The sequence below is a fragment of the Diadema setosum genome, chromosome 10 (genome assembly GCF_964275005.1).
Source record: "Diadema setosum chromosome 10, eeDiaSeto1, whole genome shotgun sequence".
NCBI lineage: Eukaryota > Metazoa > Echinodermata > Echinoidea > Diadematoida > Diadematidae > Diadema > Diadema setosum.
Genome location: NC_092694.1, coordinates 39,423,583 through 39,451,126, shown reverse-complemented (window position 1 = coordinate 39,451,126; position 27,544 = coordinate 39,423,583). Strand labels below are relative to the sequence as shown.

Sequence of the window (27,544 nt, the reverse complement as noted above, 5' to 3'; positions counted from 1 at the left end):
TCCTCATATATTTCATACTAATTTATTTGGTACTCGTAGGAAGCCCATGGTACATCGTAAACAAAGATCTATATTTACCGATCCTACTCTCTTTTTTGTATTCACTCTTTTAAGAGTGAATATTTTCACTCGATTTTTTTAGAGAGTAAGACCGGGGAGTTTTAACCTGACTTGCTCATCCACATGCTTGCATTCGGACTTGCTTTATCGGGTTTATTTCATTATTTAGTTTTGTGTGATTTTTCCATAAAGTTAAATGCATATATTTCGCAAACAAATGCATTACAGTATCGACAGATAAAAGGTTTAAAAACACAGTATCTATTAAAACAAAAATATGCGCCATTAAATTGGTGAAAGTAACTTCATTCACCCTGGAAAATGTCAAAAACTAAAATTATTTTAGTGAATAATATCTTGGTACAATCGAAACCAATCTTCATCAAGAAAATTGTATCCACTGTTACCATGCACCATAGCCAACCATAACTAACAATATCTCATCTACGGGTACAATCACCATAATTCTGCTGCATTTTTATTTTTTTTTTTAATTTTTTTTTTTTGGGGGGGGGTTGGTTGGTTGAGTAGTTTTGTTTTTAAAGCACATTCATGTCAATCGATATAACAATTTCATTTATTTGTTAGTCTTCTGAATATAATATGAATAAGCATAAAGTCTTTATATAACACTAGACACGTCATTAGCTATACATTCCAGTAATATCAAATTGTGTTCTTGTGTGCTTTCTTGGGATATGTTTCACATAAATTCCCACAGTGACAGTGACAGTACTGCGTAGTCCTGCTTCGTTGATAATGGTCCTGCATGCGATACCTGTTACCTGTATAGGGAAAAATAACGCGTTCATTTTTTTTCTTTTTCAAAACAGACCAACTGTGTTTAAATTAACATATTCCCCTTTTCGTTTCTAGATTTCCGATCCCTTTCTATTCCCCTTTCTAATCATGTACTACTTATGTAAATGAAGCAACATTCATTATCTGAAAGCACTTCATCGCTAGAGCCTTTAGTTTCTGGTGTTCTGACGGCGTTGATAGAAGATGACACTGACGCTGCAGACCAACATGGCGGACAGAGCGACGTATACAGTCACCGAACTCATCGACATACCTGATGAACAGTGGAAGGAATTTGTAAGGACCAGTACAAAGGTATACAATCATAAATGTTTAACTTACTTCTCTTTATGACGAACCTATCTAACAACTGCTGCTACCAAATAAAAAAACAACAAACAAACAAACAAACAAACACAACATAACATAACATAACAAGAATGAAAACTATCAAAAGAGCCTACTGCAATGTGAAGAGAAACCGCATTCATGTCAAAAGTTACGTCGACATGATAAAAATGAATGCGTCAGTTTCTTATATGGCGATAGCCAGTAAAATTGCTCTCCACATTTCATACAAACATATACTTTATACTCCAAAACACATAGGACAATACACAAAAGCACATACACACTCACGCACACGCATAGTCATGGAAAACAACCACTGAAAGGTAGAAGAGATACGAGAGAGAGAGAGAGAGAGAGAGAGAGAGAGAGAGAGGTAACAGTTTCAAGCTTATCAATAAAATTTAAATGGGCTTTAGAATCTCTGTAATCTGATTGGTCAATTTTCATGCATTGATTTTTACTTATTGATCCACACTGAGCCAGACATCCGGTAAAATCCGATCGCATTGCTCCACCATTGTACAAGTGTACCGCATGCATGATGGAAAATGTCGAATTTTATGAAGGAACAAGAAGAAATAGTATACTAAAGCAGGGTGTATTTTTACTTCCGGGACCATTTAAACTGCATGGCATCTTGCAATATCAAGTATTATACCTTTGTTTCTCTGGACGACGATTGGTCCGCTTGACAGTACGTAAGCATTTGCAGGTTTCCGGTTCGAATACCTTTTGGCACGTGGGCCAGAACGGTCCGAAGTCTGGCAACTTTCCAATCGATCGTTTTGCTGGCATGTCAGAACGTTACAGTGGATGTATGTCTGTTAAATAATCCAATGACAAAATACTGTGCTCAATGGCTCCGTGGCTGGCGCTTTATTACTCAAGATAAAATAACAAATTCAGTCTTGAAAGCAAGAGAATAATTAAGCAGAGGGGTGAAGGTTGAGGTGTGAATTTTTCTTCAATTTGTCTCCCTCATCGTAGAGGGAGAAAATTTGAATAAAATTACACCTCAAATTTAGTCTTTATTGACATACAATCGAAATAAAATCAGAATATCATCACCATTTATCCATTGTCATATCAGGATTTCTTTAGCTAAAACTTCTGCAATTTTATGTTGTAGTTGGCTGAAGAAGAAGCTTCCTAGCAACAGTCAAGTTTAACGTTAACCTTGGATGACCCCCCCCCCCCCTCAAAAGAAGAGAAAAAAAAAAGATGAAATGAAATAAAAAAGTAAAGATACATTGGGTTCAAATGTTGAGGCCGGTTTAGGTGATGGTGATGATGATGATGATGAAACAGCATTTATATAGCGCCATTTATCTGTAAAACATTCAAAGGCGCCCAGCTCCCACAAAGTGTCACACATCATTCATGACGTCATAATCTATTGTCAGACAAGTAGATCTTTGCTTACTCTGGGTCTACAAAACCAGTGGAATCTTCGACTACACAGACATGAAGGGAGTTCATCTTTTTCAACCAACATCTTGGCAACAGATAATCCAAATAATACTAAATTTCTCTGATCTTATTCATCAATATTCAAAACTATGGAGATGATGTCCACTTACCACAGACCATCACACATCCACCATACACACCCGTAAAGTTCATCGTTGCAGAGTAATTAGAAAATGGAAATAAGTGCTGAAAGATTCTCACCAACTCTGTAACGCGACTGAATTGGAAAACCCGGACGGAAAACGCCTTCATCGTCGAGTTGTTGATATCATAGACTTCCGCGTTTCTCGATACAGCCAATCTGCATATAAATTTTGATTAGAAATGACAAGGCTTGGTGAAATGCGTACAGTTCACGATGTAAAAAGTGTTACAGTTATCAATTACATGATGAATACATTAAATAGTGAGCTTTGTTTTTATCATTACAGAACGGTTAAATTATGGAGGTACTCTAGGTCACGCGCTTCAGGTTTAATAAACGCCTGGAAATGTGTACCCGCGTTCCTCATCAAATTTCTTCACAGTAATCACAAATCTTGCTCAAGAGCTTTCACTTGCAAGACCTATACTGACTAAATTTGAAAGATGTTAAAGAATAAACTGAAATATCATTATCAAAAGCTTCTTAATGAACGATTGAAAATGTAGAGTTTGAATGGTTTAGGAAACACTGATCGTTTCCACAGCACGTTAAAACCATTTGTATGTCCCAACTAAAAGTGATTTTCATAAACAGCCTCAAAGATTTTCCGAGGGTGTCCGAATTCTTGCATATAGCATAGGCCTACAGACAGCAGATGAGCAGATCCAAAGACGCAGTAATCGTAACAATGTTGTCGAAGTGCTTAGATGCAATCTTGACATACAAGAAGGAACCGATGTCCAAAAGATATCAACACAAGGCGGATACAGGGATAAAGCCCGTATTGCATAAGAGGGCTATCACTGTTCCCCTAAACTTACCCACTTTCTATCAGATCTCGGTAACTCCGATCTGCTGGGTCTGGAGAAGGCGTCTCCCAGCAACGCTCGTTGAGGATGTAAAGATTCCTCATGGATGCGATTGTAGTGCCGAGGTAGATGGTATCGCCTTCAAACACCTTGATTGTTTTGATTTATTGAACAATTGATTTGGAAATCAGTCGAGATAATTCCATGACACAAGAATAACATAATGACACGCGAACGATTCACTCGACAAGAGGCTGAAGGTACCTCGTGCCAAATCTTTACTATATCAGTACAGTACTGAGTATCGTGGAGCAACATGTCACAGAAACTACCCAACTTCCTGCTCGCTTTCTAGTGAGTTTCGAAATCATCAAGTATTTTTCATTACAAGGTAAATGATCTAAGCTACCATCTTCATCACAAACTGCTACCAAACAATGAAACATTTTCCGCGAGTGAATTTCCTTTTAAATAATCATGTTCTCTTGATCCGAACCAATCATCACCTGCATGAGACGTTATATGGATGTTCATTGTCTTTCCTCAGTCGTATTGTGAAATCATTATCACCATTCACACTGTAATCATGGCACTGACTCATGATAATTGCAATGTAATACAAGGACGGGTGATGTGGGATACCTGTACTGGGGGATCCTGTTCCGACAGAGCTACATCGAAATTTTGACTGGTGAATTGTCGAATAGCAATGGTGAAATTGCCATGGCCAAACGCCTCTATGAAGACGGATAGAGATGACTGGGCGATGTATGAGGTGTGGACGAGCTGTCTGCGCCTCACCGTGCAATTGACAACGAAGCTCTGCATAACCCCGCTCACATCCTCAATCTCATTCGTGAAGAAAAAGTTCTCCTCGTCACTCTGAATACAAAAATATATTTGTGTCAGGGTTATGAAGGTCCCCTTAAATAAGGGTTGCATGTGATATCGATACACAGAGCATGACTGAACCAATGGTCTATAACTTGTCACCCTCTTTTATTCATGCTGCAGATCAGATCAAGGTCAGATGGAATGACCAGGGGTCAACATCCCTCCCTGTCTATAGAAATCGTAAACACACTTCCTGAGTTTATTTACGCATCATTTTTCCTGCAATGTATAAAACCTGTGTTGTTTTGTTTACAGCTCTGGGCGTAAATGAATAGAAATATATTTACATTTGAAAGCGCATTGACAAAAACAAAGTCAGAGATATATGTTAAATTTCCACGACTATAGTATATGTAATTTGGGGTCTGACAGTTTTCATCTCACATTGCAGGCAGCGACTGAATGACATAATATGGAATATCAAGTATAACTGGGCTAATTCAAGACCAGACGTCTCAGCTCTTTGGACAGACGGTTAAAGATGACGAGTAGCATACCTGAAAACGTTCACCATAGCAGGATAAGTCGTAATTACTAGAATTTGTTTGTCTTGTTACAATAAAAGAGATACCAGATGATCTTCATGAGTCTTGTCAAATATATCTTGTCGGTACATCTTTCCGCGAAACTTTATATTTACCGCTATGCGCGTTCCACACTTTTCGAAAGACGTTGAAAGGGTGACGTAGTCAGAGTTGAAAGCGTAACCGTAGCAACGGGAAGAGGAAAAGCGAATTTGGCTAGGAGCCGAGATTCGGTAACTTTCCCTTTTAATGAGTATTTCCATTTTTCCGTTGTCACATGAGACTTTCGGAGCTGGTAGAGAGAAGGGAAGAAAAAAGAAAATTAATGGTACAGACAAAGAATGACATGAAATCCAGCAGTCACGATATTTCACAAAACATAACAAAATCACCTATAGGCCATATAGTACTGACACTGTTAAATGTTTCACAAAGAATTCGATGTGTTACCTACAATAATTTGTGTATGAATATCAATAACGTGTATGAATACCACGATAACAAAGTGGTGATCTATGATTACCATCGTATTGGTCATCGCAGGGTCCGAACTGGACGTCATCCACTCCAAAGACGCTACGCTCTGGAGTACCGACCACGCCTTCGAAGATGAAATGTCCCTCACCCAGCCCAGAGGTTACCACCCTAGCTAGTTTCCAAAACGGTCCCTGGTCACCCCACTTCAGCCAGATGAGCTTGGAAAAACTTTGATTGGTGAAGTAGAGTTTGAGAAAGGAGTCGCTGGAGACCCCCGGCATGATGAAGGCGAACCGTAAACAGGTGGCAGTCGTGCTTACAGTGTTGGTATACGGACTTGTGAAGTTAGCTCGAGCACCGGCATCCTGTGTCGTGCCGTTGATGAACATACTGTAATCTCCTACGAGAAAAAGATGACACCAATCTACAATGAAGGAGTTTATGAGGGCAATAAATCGCAGATAGTTTCTTCGATCCGGTAGCTAGTCAAACTATGCATCCCTACAACCACAATTTCATTGATTTACCCGCGTATCTGATGACGAACGATAGACATGATAGACCATGTACTTTCCTTCATTAACATTTGTAGTATCAAAGAAAGACAATTCAATCTGTTTTAATGGCTCATGGGAAAAATGCTCAGAAACTGGATTCCCGGGAACACCAGACCCCCCCCCCCCCCCGTCGCTCTGAAAAAACAACAACAATGCTTTCTTCAGTAATACGTGTACGTACATTTTACTGTTGCTCTCAGGTGCAGTGCATCCCATGGTAAATGTTATTAAAATCCAGCTATTGTTTTGGTAGGTTTATTGGATAAGAATAAAAACGGTGATGGCTGAAATGAACTTGAAATTTCCACTTACCAATGGATGGACCATTCTCTGAATGTCTGCTGACGTTACGTGGCAGTCTCAGCCAATCAAAATCATCCCGAAAATCTTGACTCCACCCACAAAGATTGGAGCCAAAGTTGTCGAAATCGCAAGCCCATTGTGATGGATCTGTAGAAACAGATTACTGCCACTCAACATAGGAAAGGTGTAGATTTTTTAACGTCATCACCGTGACGTATGTCGTTTGCTCTGGATATTTTGGGGACGTTAGACCAAAGAAGTAGGCCTAATAATGATAACCCGTTGAGATCAACCGAATCGAACTTGACGAAGTCGTTTCTCTGATAATATAATCATGTCATTATTTGACTGCCTAATTACTTCAATATTCTAATCATCCGCTGCTAGACGAGAATGTCAAAATTTAAACCTTTCTCTTCCACGATTAGACCTATGTATATCAAAGCAGTTTCGTTTTGTTTTTGTTTTTGCTTTTAAAAGAGTTACTAAAAACACTCCGACAACACGAAGACACCATTTCACAGGTAAATACAGAAAACAGAATCTCTGTACATTGGCTTTGGCGTAAAATCTTGTCAGAGAATCTGAAGTAGGCCCATAATCAATAACTAAAGATGATCCCTTCTAAACTAATTCGCGAATAAATTGATAAAGCCGTTTACAAAGTCTGACCTTTTAGAGACGAGACCACACAAATATCGTAGGCATTGTAGAATGTTCGAGGACCGACGTATCGAACCTCTCGTGAAGTCTCGTTCATGATTGCTATGACGTCACGGGATGTTTCAGTCAAGTATATATCTCCATTGTGCCAGGTGAGTCCATAGAAACCACTCGTAGTCAGCAACAGGGTCCTTTCGCCACTCAATAAATCCAGAGATTCGATCCTGTTGGCACCGTAATCATGCCAGTACATTTTCGTTCCTACATAGAAGCCCAGACGTGGAATACATGTAGGAGGAACATTAATTGAGGCGAATGTAGTGACAACATCCTTTATGGTAGATAACAGTATAGGCCTACTCTTTGCTTCATTCTGCTGAAATCAACATAATGTGTCACGATGCGAGAAAATGATCCTTAGCGCCATGAAACGGCAAGGAAGTTTGACAAACCATTATACGAGCGCGCGCGCAAAAAAAAAAATAAAAAAATAAATAAATAAAATGAAATACAAAATATAAAGATCAGCTAGCTACCTAGCTGCGCGTGAATGCATAATCGCAATAACATTTTGGCAAAACATGCTTTTATCAAAGGTCATAATTTCAGAATTAGGACTGAAATTTCAGAAAACGGTTTGCCAATCTAAATACGTCAGAGTTCATTGCCACAATGTGGCGGTGAAAACTCGTTTTTGGTATTTCATGCCCAAGGACCCCATTCTCGCGTCGCCGTCCGATAACTAGGGAGCTTTAAATTTTGACGCGCGGACGTTTGAGACGACGTGTGCGCTGGACGTTCTCCTCTCCCCTGCGTCGCATTGAAAAGTAGCTTTAGATTACGCTGGGACGCAACCAAAGAGATTTTCCGCAGTGACTGCTAGAGTGCGGAGTCTTCATACGCCCTGTACTATTGTTGTGTGAGCGCAAGGAGCACTGGATGGCAACGAAGCGGTAGGCCCACCCCTCATGGTAACACGCTAGCAAACAAGCAAACGAGGAGCAGCCAAAATCAAATGCGTACTCGCGTAAAAGTTCAGAAGTTCGCGTAATACGCGCTGTGGAAATGTATACTCAGTACGCAAAGTCCGCCATTGTTAAGTGGAACAATGGCGGCCCCCATGAAATCACTGACTCCATTGTAGAGTCCGCCCTCTCGTGGTGGGGAGGAGAAAATCTCTTTGGACGCAACGTATAGAAAATAAAATCGCGCCCCCATATGATCGGTGCATGAAGTAGCTCTCTACTTGTCTCTGATCTGAGCGTGTTTATACCAAAGAGATTTTCCCCAGTGACTGCTAGAGTGCGGGGTCTTCATACGCCCTGTACCATTGGGTGATTTCAAGTTCGGTGCTAGTGCTAGTGCTAGTGCTGAGATAGCACTAGCACCGGCGATAAAACTGAACTTGAAATCACATCGGTGTTGGGAGTTGACCTCAAAATTATGACGTATTTCCGGTTGCTGGTGCTGGGCTCGGTGTTGAATGTCGTCTGCTGAACCGAGCTCCGCCGTTTGTGTTGGTGATTTACGTGCTTTTTCTCCATTGACTAACACTAGCCCCTAGGGATTATCATTTTCGTCATTTCAAGTTCGGTGCTGGTGTTAGCGTTGCCGTGCGAGACTCATAATACGTCCATAAGTAGTTGCACGTTTTACGTGCAAAGTCTATGCTAATGCAGTGGTCGCCCACGTAACGTAAACGAACACCATCGATATGGCTTTATAAATCTGAGCCTATGAGCAAAATTAGGATAACTGTGTTCTAAAGAAGGGATGGAATTTGTGGCATTTTAATCATTCTTCCTCGTTATGTGTCCAAAACTAAATAGTCATGGCTACATCTCTTTATATTTGACTTTGACTACGCGCTATCACTTTTTTCGTCGTGCAATTCCCGCGGAGCTCGCGGTGCTGTGATTCCAACACCTAGTGCTGGTGATCGATAATTTTGATCGGTATCGCCTCGTTAATCTGACCGTCGGTGTTGGAGCTCGATTTAACGCTGTTATTCGGGGGCTAGCACTAGCACTAGCACTAGCACCGAACTTGAAATCACCCATTGTTTTGTGAGCGCAAGGGGAGCTTGGATGACAACGAGGCGGTAGGCTCACCCCTCGTATGATCGTGCTAACACGCTAGCAAACGAGCAACCGAGGAGCAGCCAAAATCAAGTGCGTACTCGCGTAAAAGTTCAGAAGTTCGCGTAATACGCGCTGTAGAAATGAATACTTAGTACGCAAAGTCCGCCATTGTTAAAGACCTAATAAAATGGTTTAGGCATTTTTTTCTCAATGATGTAATAATATTAAATGTTAAATTCTAAGTAATTCTATGGTTGTGCGGGGTTTTTTACTGTTCTGAATTTTGTTCTATATTTGTTAACATATTGGATGCAATTTCCTCGGTTTTGGAAAACTTGCTATACTTTCACCGCATGCGGCGCACTATCACTTCTTGTGATGACGTCTAAGAACGGAGTCGTTCACGACCAGTCTAGCCGTAGCCAGCGAGCTGGCAAAGCTATGCTAGCGCAGCGCAGCGACAGCCGGCGCGCGGCCGGCGGCTGCACTGGCTAGCGCTGGCGGGGGAGCGAGCTAGCGAGCGCATAGCAGGTGCTGCGCTGCACTATTGTCATTGGCTAAGCCTTTAGACAAAAGAATATTTAATGAACTGTATATTTGATACTGCCAATAATACAGATTACAACTGTGGTACGCTTGGATATCCATTTCGGCAAACTCGTGAAATAGGCCCCACCACTGCGTGTCTGTACTAATAGTAATACTACGGCGACTCGCCTGTTTCAGCCCCACCGTGTGGCGTTCATCTCGGTAGGTAAGCACGGCGGTGGGGCTGCCTTCCACAGTGAATACTCGTGAATGCGGCGAAAATGACTTCATAATATGGCCCTCGGCTCGACTAATTTAACGGCCAATTTAACCATAAATACAACCCTACCTAACCCTAAACCCTAGGAGGACCTACCCTTGCTTGCTAAACGCACGGGTACGGTGCACGCGCACTGCGGTGGGGCCTATTTCACGATAGCCCCACCACCACTGCGTGTCTGTACTAATACTACGGCGACTCGCCTGCTTTATAGGCCTAGACCTACTCGTGAATCCAGCCCCACCGTGGCATTCATCGGTAGATAAGCACGGCGTTTGGGCTTCCTTCCACAGTATGATTTTTAGCATAAAACAAAAACTACTCGACCAAAATTGACGATCATTTTCTTGGTATCGTTTTTCTTAGAAAATGACGCATCTAAATTACTGAGTGTAAACTACTAGACTACTACTGGTAGTTTAACTTGTAAGCGCCGGCCGACGGGCCAGGCCACGGCCGGGACGCTCCCGCTTACTTGCTGCGGCCGGAGTAGCCGCTCACTTTGTGAGCGAGCTGGGCCTGTTCTTCTAATCTACTTACTAGACAATTACAACTTACAATGTCAGTCATGTAGAATACAGTATATCCTTTCTAACGTTAAACTATATGGGGGCATACCAGACATACCACTTTGTAATCCGACTTATTTCCCAGGCGATCGTTTCCCTGAGGTCTATTCTCGGGCTTGGTGCCATGTCCATACGCTCTTGCACTGGCAGCGGGGGAGATGCAGCTGGTTCATATCGGTAAGGTGCAGCCCCACGATAACGTTCTGGTTCATCGGCTGCCTCTCCCTCCCCATCTTCCCCTTCAACTTCATGTGCCTCCTCTTCCTCTCCGCTATCGTCAGAGCTGCAGTCTTCATCATCATCATCAATGTCGAAGTTTACCCATATAGGGGAAGACATTATGCTCGAGGTACCAGGTATCTGTGCAAGCTAACTTAGTGATAATGTATACGTGGTAATGCGTACATGTCGACAGTCAGTGTGTCGACCGGGAGCGCACATCCCGCGGGGCCCGGGCCTGGCCGGGCTAGCTATCGTGTACGCGCGTGTACCAAGCTAGTAATCTGAGTGCTTGTGCTGAGCGGCGTCTGCTAACTGAGCACAACTCCGTGCTTATACGTCATCAATCGGTTCAGGGGCGTTGGTCACGTGACTGTCTTTTTCGCAAAAGCTGCAACGGGGTCCTCCAAAAATGTGATATTTGGGGGAGTTTCTAGAAGCGATAAAAACCGGAACGACACTGACAACATATTTACATTGATAATCATGACATATATTTTACATTTCTTTTGCATATTAAAACATTTTGCAAGCATTTTATTAGGTCTTTAAGTGGTATATGGCGGCCCCACCGAACTAAAACATAGTGGAATGCGTGTTCACCCAGGAAATACGCAACCACCAAAACTTGCTACCACCGCCATTTTGTTCCGGCAATTTTTCCTTATATGGAGTGCGGGCTGTGTCTCCGAAGCGCAAGACCATTGTCATATTGTACAAACGTGCATTGTTACGTCATAATCACTAGCCACTGGACGGCGTACTCTTGCTTGCGCGCGTACCAGTGGCCCAGTCTGACCGCGCTTAAGCGTGCACTCCATATAAGGAAAAATTGCCGGAACAAGATGGCGACGCAACACGGTAATTTGGCTGCACGGTCTCGTGTATGTTGGGAATAGGGACACGCATTCCACTATGTTTTAGTTCGGTGGGCGGCCCCCATGAAATCGCTGACTCCATTGTAGAGTTCGCCCTCTTGTGGTGGGGAGGGGAAAATCTCTTTGGTTTATACAGAGAAGCAAAATACAGTACACGCTCATGCCGGCTCATGCGAGAGGACCTCTCGAATTTTGCTCTGTATAAACACGGCGTACGTTGCAAACTGTGCGGACGTAAAAATAGCCCAGTACGCGTAATGAAAAACTCAGGCGACGCAAGCTAAAAATAGATCAACTTGACGCGCGCTTCTGCACACGCTCAGAACATGTTTTTTCCCTCTGAACGTCCGCGCGTCTAAAATCTAAAGCTCCCTATTTAAATGTGTATCATACATCACATATTTATTGTAATGTAAATATGTGATGTATTCGTTAAGAACTGTCTCGAAGTTTGTTGCGCACAGAACACACAGGAACACTGCGGTGCAGAGGATACAGATATTATCATGTAACAATGGCAGGTCATTCGATGAGAAATCTTAACGCTTATAGGATATAGACAGAAAGGCAGACAGGCACTGAAAGAGATTAGCATTATAATATACATATATATATATATATATAATACATATATATATAACCCCAAACCCCAAATTGCCTCAAGGGGGCGACCAATGGTGTACAGAGGCGGATAAATGTTGGTCTGGTCTGTTAGCTTTTCTCTGTACGGGTCGGGGGTTAGGTAATCACATAGACACCAATCGTCATAAAATTTACAATACCAAAATTTAAAAGGGACCTAATATTTCTCCTCAACGGCAGGGACAAAATATAAACTAGGGTACTTCTAACGGCATATTTATTCACCGGCCTTCCCGTAGGCCTGAAATAATGAATGGCTCACAAACAATTTCCTTTTTACAACTCATGACACATTTTCTGCAAATATCTACGGAACGACATTTTGTCACCCTTGCAACACTATACTCAATAATACATAATGTAACTGGACCTCTCTCTTGCACTCATCTCTTCCATACTCATGAACAGGAGACCCTTTACGACCATATTACTCTATACGGGAGGGGGAGGGGTTTGGTTAGTTGGGAAAATGAAATTAGTGGGGGTGTGGCCACTTAGCGCGACGTCTGTTTGACGCATGAAGACCTCCTCCGCATGTCGATCTCGTCATCGTCCATGAGCTGGGGTGTCCAGTCGGAAATCTGCCTTTACCACAAACTCGTTAACCGGTTCATCACCAGGGGCGTGGGGAGTCCAGCATCAACACAGTCGCTGTCACTTTACTTTGCCCATGGACCTACAACAATAGGTCCCTGCTTTGCCTCAGTCGGACGGACCGCTCCGACCATCATGACCATGACGCTAGTCAACCAGCTGTCATCGAGTTCATTACACTCTGACTTTGGGTGAGCCGAATTGAATCATGTGAACAGTCCGATTAACATCATCGTGGTGACGCTCACAGTTCTATGTCAGCGAGGTATACAGTGTCAGTGCAGGTTAATTAGTTTGGAGAGGACATGATGGGTGAAGGAAGGGGGTTTCCAACTCTATCTTAGTGGTCTCCAACTAAAAATCTGCTCCTGTCTCCTCAAGCTTCAAACAACTCTCAAAGTTCCAAAATTCTGCAGCTCTTAATTGCTTCTCTACGTAATGTGTAGGAGCTCGGTCGAATTTTGCTTGCCACTTCTCTCCTCTCAGCTCAGTCATTCACTAAATTTGACACTCACCAAGTTTTTTTAAAACAACTCTCAAACCTGCTCTTTTATACCTAATTAACTATTCACATTTTCTTTTCCTACCACTATTTTCATTGGTTAAATCTGATCTTTGGGAGTGGTGTCCACAAAATAATAATATCCCATTGGTGAAATGTCCCATTAGCTCCTTCCATTATTTTCTATGCAAAATCTGCTGTAGTGTTTCCTGTCAATTTCCGCTTAATTATAAAATGATATTAAACAAGGGGCAGGAGAAAAAGAACCAGTGTCTGCATTGCTCACCAGCGGTCTCTAATTTGTTTGACTACTTCTTAAGACAATGGAATCAGTGCACATAAAATTTAGGGTGTGAAACACCTCCTCACACTAGTTACATTCAGTTATTTGCAGTGGGGCTCTGGTGCTGAAGATTATGGACGTGTTGTAGAGGAATTAATTGCTAAACTCGTAAACTGCCGTCAATCACTCTTTTCTGGGGAAGGGGAATTGACGACGAGAAAACAAAGAAAGTCTGACAGGAAGCAAAATAAAGGATTTCATCAGGGACCTCCATGATTGCATAAACTCAAAGAAGGGGCTGTATAGGGCTGAGTACTTTTGCGTCACCGGGCAATTGTATGTGCTAGTAGCCACTGGGCTATATATATATATATATATATATATATATATATATATATGGCGGAGTAACTCGATATATTTGCGATGTTTCCTCTAGCGCAACAGGTAAGTAAAGAAAATCAGTATGAAATTCATTTAAATCAACGATCATGGTCATAGCAAAGTGCCCGGATGCTACCTTCGGAGGGAGGGGAGATGGTAACGGAAGTCACTGGATTTAGCAACACACCTGTAAACCTGTCCTTTTTCTATGTAATATAGGTCAATGTGCATACATGATAGTGTGTGCTCATGTGCTTGCAATTTTTTATGACATTTATCATTACTCATACAGTGCACTCCCGTTATAACGAAGTCCACTGAACTGGCATTTTTCTTTTGTTATATGGAAATTTCGTCATAACCGAACAAATAAGCAATACAAATACATAGTGGATAATGTTGCGGCCTGAATTTACTTCGTTGTAACCGAATTTTCGTTATAACCGGGTTCGTTACAGCGGGAGTGCAATGTATTCATCCAAATACATTATCCGTTGTATAGTTGGATGGCATTGCGTTGTTTGATACTGTAGCAAAGCAATGCTGTACATACCTTCATTGTTAAAAGCGAGGCCACGAACGAAAGTGATCTGAGTGTCGACAACATCCTCGGGTTCAGCGTTGAGGGCGTCTATGCTCATCTTCTGAATGGCTCCTGGGGTTTGGACTCCCCAGTACATTTCTCTGGAAGATAGCAAACAAAAACTTATTAACTTTCACAATAATTCAAATCACAAATGAATCTCGATCCATCAGCGTCAACACTTTTCTTTTTTTACCTTCCGCAATGTTCCGTAAGACATTCCGAGTTTATGTTCCTTCACCCTACCGGCAACAGTAAAAAAAATTCTACCAACACCAATTTTTCCCTTCGTAGTTTTGCGACATCACGCTTAATTTGAATTAAGGCAGATGACTAGGATCAGACTTATTTTAGATTAGATGACAGAGGATTAGCGAACACGGGTAAGTACCATGTCAACACACTTCTATTTGGCGTGACTGACTGCACCGTGCAGTCAAGAATGTCAAAAAGGAAGGTAATCTCTTCAAGAGCTTTCAAAAAATCCCCATTTTCTAAACCAATAGTCTCTGTAATGTGCGAAAAATTCAGAATGTGATTTTGGGTGAATGACTATTGTATGTTTGACATCAAATATGTCAGAAGTCATCCTGACGCCTCCACATATACAAAATAGATTAACAAACTGAAGTTTACTCAAATTATTCTTGCGTCGGGTTGTTGTTGTTGTTGTTGTTATTGTTGTTGTTGTTTGTTTAAACTGAATGACAAATTGCTTTTTATCGAGGAAAGCAAGCCCCGGTCAATCAATGGCTGAGTAAATGCCGTGATAAATTCCTGTTGCCAAACATATTGGAATGGCATTCGAGTTCAGGATCTCCTGATCGCTAGACATATACATAATGTGTCATATCCATTATCGATATTAACCTAGCTTCCGCCTAATGGCAAGTGATGGCTCTGACCCCTGTGTATTTACTTTAAAAACCAACAATATAATGCTTCTTGAAGTTTTATGTCCATTGCAACTGATTTACTAACATATATGTATATAAACACCGATCATTATCATTATTACAAATAGTCGATCAGTCGCGATGAAACTGAAGTTCATCATTACCCACACGGTAGATAAGGTTGACTTGACCTCTTACGACCTTAAACTCACAATTCAACTGATGTCATCATTAAACCAACGTATACGAACAGGTCACCAACGTATACGAACAGGTTACGAACAGGTAGTATGGCATTGTATAATGAGTGATATGGCCTAGAGTGTAAATTATTCGAGACAGTAACATAATCGATGTAATACCTATAGACTGTCAGAGCGCAGAGGTAATTGTCCTGATAGCCATTGATGTATAAAATTGTCCTTATTTGTAAAAGCTACAGCCATGGAGGTATACTGTCCACAATTGCAGGATCTTATTAGGTTACTGTCCTTAATTTTTATTGTAAGAGTACCTCGCTGGTAGATGTCTTGACTTAATATGTCTAGCTGAAGGGCTATCAACCTTCCTGCCAATTTTCATCTTTCTCAAACAGTCCGAGTAGTATAAACGTCTTCTTCCTGGTCTTTACTTTTTCTTGTTAATCGCATCTTTTTGTGAATTTTATTTTGTTTTTTCAAGTGTTTTTTTTCTTCCGCCCCGAATTTCAAATATCAATTATAATTAATATCTAGTTTGTATTGCCAAATAGACACAGTGCAGGCAAATGACTGCATATCAATTATTCCAGCCCTTTTGACACCAGTGTTTATTTCCTTATCTTAATTTATCTTGTATATATCTTACAATTCATCGAATTATGTAGGCCTATATAATTATGTAATGTATGTGTCATGCTTGATTCACATGTAACTTTTAATGCCTTTGTAAATGAATCATAAAAGAGCTTCATCGGCATTCCTTAAAATTGGGACAATACGTAAATTTCTCAATCGGAAATCAGCGGAGAGATGGCATGAGCATTATAATTATGTTGCCACGAATTTGTGATAGTTTACTTGGACTTCCACACATAGGAAAACTTGACAAAAAAAAACAGACAAACTCGGCTTTAAGTTGTTACCCATGTTTGTAAACATGACCACATCACCTCAATCTTGCGTGGATTACACTGGCTGCCCAGACCATACCGGCGCAGATTCTTTTGTTAACTTTCTCCTGCATATATAATTTTGGCCCAACAATGAATCTCCAAGAACTTATCCACAAATATCAGTTAGGCCTGTGGTATACCCAGAAATCTGCGTTCTATCATACGTCTCTCTTTGTTCAACTAAACCGTAACTAAATTCAATGGAGCACGAGCCTTTGCAGTGGGAGCTATTAAACTATGGATTGGTCTCCCTGATAATATTAAACTTGCAAAATAGTTAATTTCTTCAGAACAATGCTAAAAACATTCTAGTTTCGAAGGAAAGTGTTCCGCCCTTTATTACCTTAGTTTTCGCTGCATTGACTGTGGCTTTCTTTTCCATCATCTGCTCTTTTTTTTCTTTTTGTCTCTTTTCTATTCTGAAGTCATCCTTGAAGTGAAAAGATATTTCTTTCAGAATTTGATATGGCTACAGAATGATATGTTATCATCAATTCTATTGTTATTATTCATCTGAGAAATTATATTGATTACAGGGTGCTGTTCGTTATTCCAAAGGTTCGATATTCCGAAGGTTCGTTATTCGGAAGGTTTGTAAATCCGAAACACACAAATTCCCTATACCTAGAGGTTCGTTAATCCGAAAATTAAAAAGGGTTCGTTAATCCGAACATTTGTGGCGTTAATCCGAAGGTTCGTTATTCCGAAGATTTGTTAATCCGAAAATGAAATTCGGAAAAATGAACCTTCGGAATTACGAATCTTCGGACTGAAGAGCCTTCGGAATAACGAACCTTCGGAATAACGAGCTGTAACCTGATTACATTAGTATCAAAAGTTACTAACAATTATTCAACGTTAAGACTAACGAAAGGCTGGCTTTACTTAGCAATACATGATCTGTTGTTCTTATCTTTTTAAATCATAATGGACGTTATTCCTTTAAAAGTTTTCATGATTTCTTGTTCACGGATGTAACTTTATACCATTGTCACAACTTGCTATGACTTCAATCAAATGAATCAGATATAATCCACTCATTTTTTGTTGAATACTTTCAGCTAAAGTAAAATCTACTACAGTGTGTAAAATCCTACGGACCCACCTTCTTATAGGATTAATGGTAACTCCGTATGGTCGCTTTTGTGGTAAAGAAACCAAAGTTCTTCTCCCAGATCCATCGTAATTTACTACGGCTATCTTGCCAAGGGTGGCATGGAATTCACTCCAGTATACCTTGGACTCGCTGGGATCGACAGCCACTCCGAGGGGATCTGAAAAACAAACCCAGAAAAATCATCCGTGTTATTATAATATCTACTTATGTAGAACTAAACTTGTATCAAGATTCAAATCATATAAAATGAAGAGCAACAGCAAAGGATCCTTAAACAACTTAACAATGAAGACGTTTCATGCATTAGTATGTTGACATGACTTATCGCATTTTATAAGGAAAATGACACAAACACACACACACACACCATCATCATCATCATCATCACATACAGAACTGCAAATGATGGTGTCATCCCATGTTAATTCAGTGAAAGGACAGACACCCGGATATCTATAGAAAGTTGGGCAGCAGGAAATTTTCAGATTCACACCTCACATAAAAGTAAATTTGTACACTCAATTATCTAACTATTTCATTGCGCCCTTGAATAAAAAAGAGAGAAGAATAACAACGAAATCGTAACGAAAAATTTGTGAATTTTGTGGCCATGTCACCTCTTATGTCTGTGGAAACAACTACAGTAGCGTCTGATCCGTCGAGGCGAGAGCTCTGTATTCGCCCTGGATTCCCCGGGTACGTCCAGAAGAGAAGTTGGCGAACGGGGTCATAGTCCAGACTCCGCACGTTACCAGGGTTCGAGAGAGGGAGTACGGTATACGAGATGTCCCTGATATTAGAAGCGTATATTGCTCGTCTACTGTAATCCCCCACCAGCATGAACTCATCTACACATCAGTTAGATGTATCAGTGAGGGAAAGACGAGGAACAAAGAATGGAAGCATCTTAGGTGAAGGATGACTGTTATTCTAGTTTATGTTAGATTAGCAGCATCGGGTGCATGGATCTGCACCTTGTAGACAAATGTGGCTGTACACCTAATGAAAACTGGTGACAATAATTAGGTGATCCGAGTATCCTCTCGGATCACCTTCTATATCTGTACGGATTCTTTCTTCTTTCTTTCTTTCTCCTCAAAAGTTGTGTAGGGATTAGCTCAGAAAGTTCTCCGCCTAACAATTTTAAAATTATACCATATTATGTATCGTGTCCAAAAGACGACAGATCTAATAAAGTAATTGTGATCAGTCGACCGTGACATCACAATGACGTCATTTTATGAAATCACATTTTCATTCATATCTCATTTATGGAATGGAATTTCTCAATGAAATTTACGTCTCATATAGTTCAAGTCAAGCTCTTTCTACTCATATTCTAAAAATGTATCTCTATGCTTAAAACGTACGCGTACGCGCACGTTGAAATGTTGTAATGCTCCAATCGAGCTCAAATTTTTTTGCACACGTTTCAGATCATTTGGAGCATTTTTTTTTTAAAGGAAAAAAATGGACGGACGCGTACGCGCGCGCGCATATACGCACGCACAGCTCATATGCAAGAGAAATTTCCTGTTTTTTCACACGGATCGGATGTCTGAAATGTCAAGGAATAATTCTACCAAGTTTCAAGTCGATCCGACTCAATATGACGTCATACGGGCCTGTCAAAGTTGAAATTTCGCGCGCGGGTCAATGGCGATGTACAGTGCAAAGATGCCCCCCCAAAAATGATTAAAATGTATCAAATTTCTTAGTAAAATAAAAAAAGTAAATTTTCAAAATGACGTCATCAAATTTCTAGTTCACTCGAGCGTATCTCTCTTCTCCTTTGCCGATTTTCACCCAGATTTCAATATGTTGTATCTTATTAAATGCTGTTTCATAATTGTATATCAAAATTTTGATTGGATGACGTCATCACCTCATAAAAATGGATTGAAAGTAACCCTGTCAAATCTGGCCAGTTTACGTGTCATCTCTATGGGAGTGCAGTTTTTCTGGAAATGAAAATTGACATGACTATCTTTATCGAGCACTAGCTCACTTGAATACCCTTCGGTGAATTTCTCCCAGATTTTAATATGTTGTAGCTGAGACTTTAGGCTGTTGTTAATGTCATTCCATTATTTACATACGACTTCGGGATCACGTCGAAAAACTTGGTTAAAATTGGTACTTGGCTTCGATGTAGCGTCATTTTGCTTGATACACAGAGCGTATGGAGGTGAAATAGCTCAGTGGATAGCGTATCCGACTTTTAATCTAAAGGTCTCAGGTTCGAGGCTCGACCCTGCTTTTTGCTTTAAAAAAACACACACACTTTTTTCTTCTTTTTCTTTAGTTAGTCTTATTCTCCCTTCCTAACTTCATCTTTTCCTGATTTTTTTTTTGTGTTTCTCCTTCAAATTTCTATATTTGTTACAATACCTTAACTTTTTCTTTATTTTTCTTTCTTTCTTCCACTTTCTGTACAATAGATCAACAACAACAATGGCTATCAACCCGATATTTTGCACATGTTTAGTTCATATCACGAACATCATTTCATAAAATAACAACTACTTCCTCCGACACTATCTTGGTTAGGTAAATTAGGGTCAAAGATCAAAAAGTGTTTAATCCTGTATCTTGGTAAATACACGTCCCATCTTTCCCACATTTTGCACACGTAGGGAAAATGTTGCAAGAATCATTTCATAAAATAACAACTTTTTGCTCAGATGCCATCTTGGCTGTGTAAAGTGGGGTCAAAGGTCAAATATACTTCATTCTGTAATCTCATTAGTGTACATGGTATTACCGTCATATTTTGCACACACTTGGACCTCAATAGATGGATCATTTTGTAAAATAACGACGCTTTGGTCGGACATCATTTTGGCTGTGCAAATTAGGTATTATCTCTATGGGAGTATATTTTTTCTGGAAATGAAAAATGACATGACTGTCTTTATTGAGCACTAGCTACTTTATCCTTCAATGAATTTCTCCCAGATTTTAATATGTTGTAGATGAACCTTTGGGCTATTGTTCATGTGATCCATATTTCTATTGAAAGTCGGGATTACGTCCAAATACCAGGTTGAAATTGACGCTTAGCTTCAATGTCGGGAGATATGTGTTTCTTTCGGTGACTTTCTTTGCAATAGCTCAAGAAAAACATGCCCTTTTACCCCCACATTTTGCACATGTTTAGTCCATGTCAAGTCCATCTTTTCATAAAATTACAGTTACTTCATCAGACACTGTCTTTTCTAGGTAAATTATAGTCAAAGGTCATAACATTTATTTCCGAATATATCGGATCACCTAATTTGTCAGTGTTGACAAATTCCAAGTCTAGTTATTTTGGGTATTTGATATATTTCTGGTAAAAGTGGTATTCGTAACATGAAACGACGAAAAAGGGAGGAACTCAAAAATTCATGAAACTAAATATGCTGAAAAACTCAAACAAAAACATGAACAAGGAAGCAAGCCCTGCTTTTTAGCAGTACATTCCATTTCCAACAACTTTGATTCAGTATTGGAAATTCAGGTCATAACATTTATTGTATTTCAGTTCACAATGATTTCCTTGATTACATTAACTGTTTTTGTGCCATCTAATGTATTCATATGCTTTATTGCATTTAAAGTTTTGTTGGAAATAAAATTAACATAATAATAATAAGAAGAATAATGATAATAATAATAATAATAAGGTCTTATTGACCCAGGGCAGCCTCTTCAGTGTTACCACTGCTCTACCAAAGGGCCCTGCTATTATCATCACAATAGCTTTGACAGGTACCCATTTATACACCTGGGTCGAGAGGGACATAGTGGGTAAAAACATCTTGTCCAAGGACGTAAGCACGGGATTCGAACTTGGGTCCTCCGATCAGGAGTCGGGAGTCTTATTCACTATGCCACAGCGCTCCCCCCCCCCCCCCCCCCACATGAAGATGAAAATGAAATACATGTAGAAAAAAACGAACCGGTCCAATGTAAATTGCCAGTTCGCTTCGCTTCCACCCTAATCGAAAGAAAATATAGGTTTTTCCGGCCAATTTCGCACTTTTGTCAGTCCATTTTATAAAAGATGAAAGGTTTAGCGAAAATCCTCGTCTCTGCACATTCTGTCATACAAAATTGCAAGTTGGTCGTTCAATTTATTTTTCATTTCATTTCATTTATTTTTTTTCCATCTCCAACGGAACTTGTAAGTACATTTTTCCTTCCACATGAAATATCAATTTAGCATAATTTCGATCAATGAAATTTGCACATGTGCCTTTCGAATTCGTAAAACGGGCATTCAAATTGGCACGTGCTCTTCAGTCATTCAAATTCGCCAACACTGGCCGAAAGGGGTATTTCAGTCATTCAATTTCGCTTATGGGCAGTCAAATTCCATGTTCATTCAAATTAACGTCATGTTATTTCTTTTTTGAAAATGTGAGAACATTTAAACGCGTATTTGAATGTGATTTTTTGTTTCATCCATGCACTGTTCAGCAGTAAAAGTATCATATGTTTGACCCTATATAACTCGAGTTTGTTGTTCTGTAACGCCCCTTTCCTTCCATACATGTCATTTTAGGCCTACAAGTACCAATACTACAGATTAACTTCATCTTCTTACAGTCATGACATCACAAGTTAGATACAGACGTATTTCTCAAGAAGACAGAAAAAGAATCATATGAACATTGATTTGATGATCATAAACTTGAGTTCCTAGAACTGGCTGACACACTCGAAATAAAACGCTCAATGGGCAGCTGTGGCCACATGCACTATCTTCGGACTGGAAGACTCAATAAGCACATTGAAGAAAAAAAAAAAACTTTTGCCAAAATCTCTAAGATAAATACTAACATATGAAATGTAATGACGTTTGCAAAACAATAACTTTGTTGAAAAAAAGAAGAAGAAAAGAACTAAGGCATAAACATGCGTGTTATATTGACTGCAAAAGATGTTAAATCGGATGCCCAAAAATGACTTCGCATGAACGAGTGCAGCATGTCCGTGATCACGTGACTATGTCATTCTAAATTGAAAGAACGAATAACGAAATGGTGCTCGTTTTACGAATTTCAATCGAAAAGGTGTTAATATACAAATGATGCACAGGATAGAGTGCGTTAGTGTAGGCGTATGTGCACTCGAGGGTATTTACAATTGTGAAACATGCACTACATTGTAAATACCCGAGAGTGAGCTACGCCTCCACTAACGCCACGAAATAATCCTGTGCATCATTTGTTTTATAAAATGGGTCGAAAATTCGAAAACTAACAGCATTTTTCAGCGTTTTTCGCGTACCTTTGTGGGTCAAGACGTCCGAAGATGTTCGTCCCAAACATTTACGCACGTCGCGCTCGGAAATCCCGCACATACAGTATAAGTATGATGGGGGGTTGGGTTTCCGGACAGTTAAGTTCCCGCATGAAAACTTACTTATTTTACATAGAATATGCACCCTTTACCTTAAAGACTTGATATAGACTCCTCATATAGGCCTACAATACAACATACTCTGAAAACGGCGTGAGAATTAACCTGCTAAATCGTTGGATTTGCCCTTCAAAGTGACTCCATGTACGTGTCGGGTCCCACAACGCTTGGTCTACGTACTGTACACTGTATACGTATGATACGTACGCCACACATGCTATGCACAAGGGAAGAAAGGCCGGCCGGCCGGCAGTCCGAACTAGAAGTTGTTTACAGGATTGACAGCGCGTATGCATGCAATTCAAAGGAGCCGCCGCGCGCACAGACGATCGGCAATAGGATTTAACACGCAGTGAGTTAGTGCAATGGGACTGAGTAACCAAAGCACACGTGACTCATTTCAGCGCATCCTATTGGCTACATTCTTGAACCCATTTTATAATTAGAATGAGACTAAAGGTAATTTGAGTGCTCCAAAATGAATTTGAATGAAGAGATCATGAAATTGAAATACCGAACATGTCATCTACGCTAAATTTTGCTATATTGAGTGTAGCAATTAGGTATTGGACTGACAAAGTGCTAAATTGACCGGGAAAACCTTTATTAAAGGGGGGGGGGGGGGGGGTAGAGGGATGAATAGAACGTTGAAGTGCTTGATTCGTACTCAGGTCACATGATTCTCTTACCTCCCAAACTCCATCGCAAGTTCCCTTGTGGGTGTCATTTCGTGCAGAAGGAGAATAGACGTGTTCAGAGAGAGAGAGAGAGACAGAGAAAAAAACATAAACGTCAAGAGACCTGTGGTTTTTTTTTTCCTTCATAGGCTAGATATGGTATGCTTTCCATGTTTTCCTTTAAATGAAAAAATTACCCATGCTGAAGGAGAAATTTTGCCTGCGTAGCAATATGATAAAGAGTGAATAGAAGCACTTACAATAAATCACCTGCAGGTTCTCTTAATAGTCGACAGGTTCTTAAATTTGATTTACAGTTGCCTTTTTAATCTTTTAATCGTACAGTACTTCCTCTGTGAGGTAGAATATCATTTTACGAATCACAGGCACATTGTCCGTCAGTTGAGTGAATTATGGCATGGCGTAAAAAGGAGAATTATTCCTTTAAAGGACAAGTTCATCTTCATAAACATAAGGATTGAGAAAATGCAACAATATTGATAGAACACATCAGTGAAAGTTTGAGGAAAATTGGACAATCGATGCAAAAGTTATGAATTTTTTTAATTTTTGTGTTGGAACCGCTGGATGAGGAGACTACTACAGCTTGTGAGTCATATGCGTACAACAGTATAAAGAAAATGTAAAAGAAAATTCAACGTATTTTCACTTTTTTCGCATAATAAAAGAGCACTTGACTTGCCTCTTTCTAAAGGCAGGGGGAATAATATTACCCATAACACGTGTCGGTAACGAGTCAGGGGAATGTGTACTTTTTTCAAACGATGGAATTTTGTGAAATTCTCGTTATATTTTCAATATATTGTTGTACGCATGTGACATCTAAGTTATTCATACACTGCAGTAGTCTTCTCATCCAGCGGGTACTGCACAAAAACTTCAAAAATTCATAACTTTTGAACGGATTGTCTGATTTTCCTCAAACTTTCACTGATGTGTTCTACTAATATTGCTACATTCTCTCAATCCTTATGTTTATGAAGGTGGACTTGTCCTTTAAGAAAGGCAAAACCACACTTCACACACAAATCGCAGTTAAGAGTCCTACAACCACATTACAGTAAGATAATATTAAGGTGCCAATAAGGAAGCCCTTATAAAGGATGACTCACTGCTCAAGACAATATTCAAAACTTGATAAACCCTTTTAACAGATTTAGTTAAACGTCCAATTTATCAGCTTTTTTTTTATTTTCTCCCTTGTGACATATTGATATCTAACTGGCATTCATCTCATCCACAGTATTCCAAGATACCCACACGCACCGGCCAAGGGAAATCATGGACTAAGAAAACAAAGAGAGAGAATTAATGAAACAGACAACGTCTCCTATATGCTGAAACTTGGTGGGTGTTTTTTTTTTTTTTTTTTTTTTGAGAGAGAGAGAGAGAGAGAGAGAGCAAGTCACAAAATAATCTACAGTGTCATCAATTCATCTATCTCTTGATTTTGTCACGTCTGCATGGTAAAGCATCAGTAAGCACGAGGGAGATGCATCATTCTAAAACTTAGTGACGTAAAAAAAATCAATGATAGATAGACACGTATATTTTATAATGGTATACAATTTTAGGAAAAACCTTACAACCTTCACATGAACACCTGGTTAAACGTTTCAAAAGTCATAAGAGTACATTCTGTCTCATTATATTTGTAGCAAACATACTTTCTTCCAAATAAACGGTATACAGTGTGTGTGTATAAGAGAAATGAAAATAACAAATACCAGTTTGTAATGCAATTAAGAATCTTACAATAATACCTCACCATTCGGTTAATCAGTTTGCAATCATGGCAATGATGTACGAAATACTGATTTAAAAGATGACATAGTTACAGCAAAGTAACACGAGACTTACCTTGAATACATGGACAACGGAGGAGTAGAAAGAGGAAAGTTGTGGGAAAGACTGTTGCAAACATGTCAACTATGTCGACTTCTTCTCAACACAGGTGAGCTGATAATTTTATCAACTTTAGATGACCAGTAGATATCCCGATGCGCACCAATTTTATGTGTCTCTATACATCAACTGATTCTCCGCTCGCAGTGTTTAGAAACTGATAATGAGGTTGGTGCATGCGACCTCGATGAACGACAATTGTTGTTGAGAAGTGCAAAGACAATCTGCTACTTTTTGCGAATTGTGCAGGTCTTTATGATTCTTGTCCCACAGAGCTTCTGAGTTTAGTGCGGATGGGTAGGTATGGAACGCCATGTGTTGTAAAAGTAGGAGATATCAAACCACTGATCACTAGGTGTTTGCTCTGTGCAAAAACATAAAAACTACTGATAAGAGGTCTCCACTCTGCACGAGTAAAGGAAAACCTCTGATTAGTAGTTTTTGTTTGTTTGTTTGTTTGTTTGTTTGTTTGTTTGTGTGTTTGTTAATCTGCACGTGCAGCGCGAAACCTCTGATTAGCGGCTTACCTCCGTTTCATTGTTGTTCAGAGGTTTTTTCTTATTGCTCGGGGAAAGTATAAACTACTGATCAGAGCGTCTTCTTTGCTCAGTAGTTTTGCGGTGTTCGCGCAGAGTTAGAAGCAATGATCAGTATTGAAAACCTCTGATTAGTATAGTTTTGCTTTTGCTTGCACCGTGCAAAAACCTCTGATCAGTTAGTAAGTATCACCCGCGTAGCGGAAGTTAGACATAAGGATCACTTTTCCGTCGTCGTCAGCGGCGTCAATAATTTGGAGTATCCTTTCTAATTTCCACGGCTTTAACTATGACCATCAAACTCACCATCAAACTCACACCAAACTTTAACAGATAGTTAAAGTCTACCACATGTCTACCACATATGAATTACCTAACAGGTCCCGGTCAGGTTCGAAATGGGAGTCGTCCGACAAGGTAAAATGTCAAAAGATCAGTGAACTTGCCCTGATTAGCACTTTATTCATAGTGTTGTGGTGCACTCTCAATAACTTTCCACATATTCGAGCTATAACCCACCAAACTCATGCTGGACAAGGCAAATCCCGGTGAAGTCCGACAAGGTCAAAGGTCAAATTGTCAAGAACTTTATAGTAGGCACTGTACATCTGCTGTGGTGTACTCTCAGGAACTTTCCATAACTTTAGCTATATGACCACCAAATTCATACCACAGGTAGGCCTACATCACCAGACAATACCGGTCAATGCGAATGTATGGTGAATTCCGAAAGGGTCAAAGGTTAAAATGTCAATGGCCTTTATTTGATAAATACTTTATTTTCTGCAAATTAATATACATAAGTTGCATAATCATGAAGATGCAGGAAATATACAAAGTAAATTCAACACAGAGTCGTTTGACTTGCATAAACCACGATATATACAAGTACATAAATCATGAACATGTAGGAAATATATAGATAAATTTAACACAGTCTTTTGACTTGCATAAACAACGATATGAAAGAAAATTAATGATATAATATACAGTATGCATGTCTATGCAGCAGTGATAGAATAATGTTTCAGAATACGTCCCTGGCAGAAATCTCCGTTCATGTAACAGTAAACAATTAACAGTTAAAAGAACAATCTCGACTCTCGGAGAAAAAGCCTTTGTTTCTGCAGCCCCATAGGATCCGATCAGCAGAGACCATTGAAACATTTAAAAAGCTTTTGAAATCACATAATATGTTCGCATCTTGTTTTGATTGAATTTTCAACGAATTGCTCA

At 39.8% G+C, this 27,544-nt stretch overlaps 1 protein-coding gene across 1 annotated transcript; it reads right to left on the bottom strand.

Annotated features, from left to right (window-relative positions):
• Positions 1 to 25,791, bottom strand: LOC140234222 (uncharacterized). Its single transcript, XM_072314282.1, has 14 exons — positions 25,728 to 25,791; positions 23,859 to 23,882; positions 18,378 to 18,608; positions 17,749 to 17,917; positions 14,565 to 14,695; positions 7,064 to 7,315; positions 6,401 to 6,538; positions 5,578 to 5,931; positions 5,171 to 5,346; positions 4,279 to 4,518; positions 3,649 to 3,785; positions 2,884 to 2,983; positions 1,871 to 2,033; positions 1 to 1,135 (listed from the first exon to the last, which is right to left on the bottom strand). Exons 1-14 carry the CDS (start codon positions 25,789 to 25,791, stop codon positions 1,032 to 1,034), a joined length of 2,283 nt encoding a protein of 760 aa, XP_072170383.1. The 3' UTR covers positions 1 to 1,031.
• Positions 25,792 to 27,544: the final 1,753 nt, after the last annotated feature.

What these genes read in the sequence shown, in the direction of transcription:
- LOC140234222 (XM_072314282.1), bottom strand. Translation starts at nt 25,791, where the DNA reads ATGTTTGCAACAGTCTTTCCCACAACTTTCCTCTTTCTACTCCTCCGT. An exon ending in CGAGATCTGATAGAAAGTGG is followed by an intron (nt 2,984 to 3,648) that starts GTAAGTTTAGGG and finishes ATTTATATGCAG; the next exon opens with ATTGGCTGTATCGAGAAACG. An exon ending in CGTCGTCCAGAGAAACAAAG is followed by an intron (nt 1,136 to 1,870) that starts GTATAATACTTG and finishes ACTGTTCATCAG; the next exon opens with GTATGTCGATGAGTTCGGTG.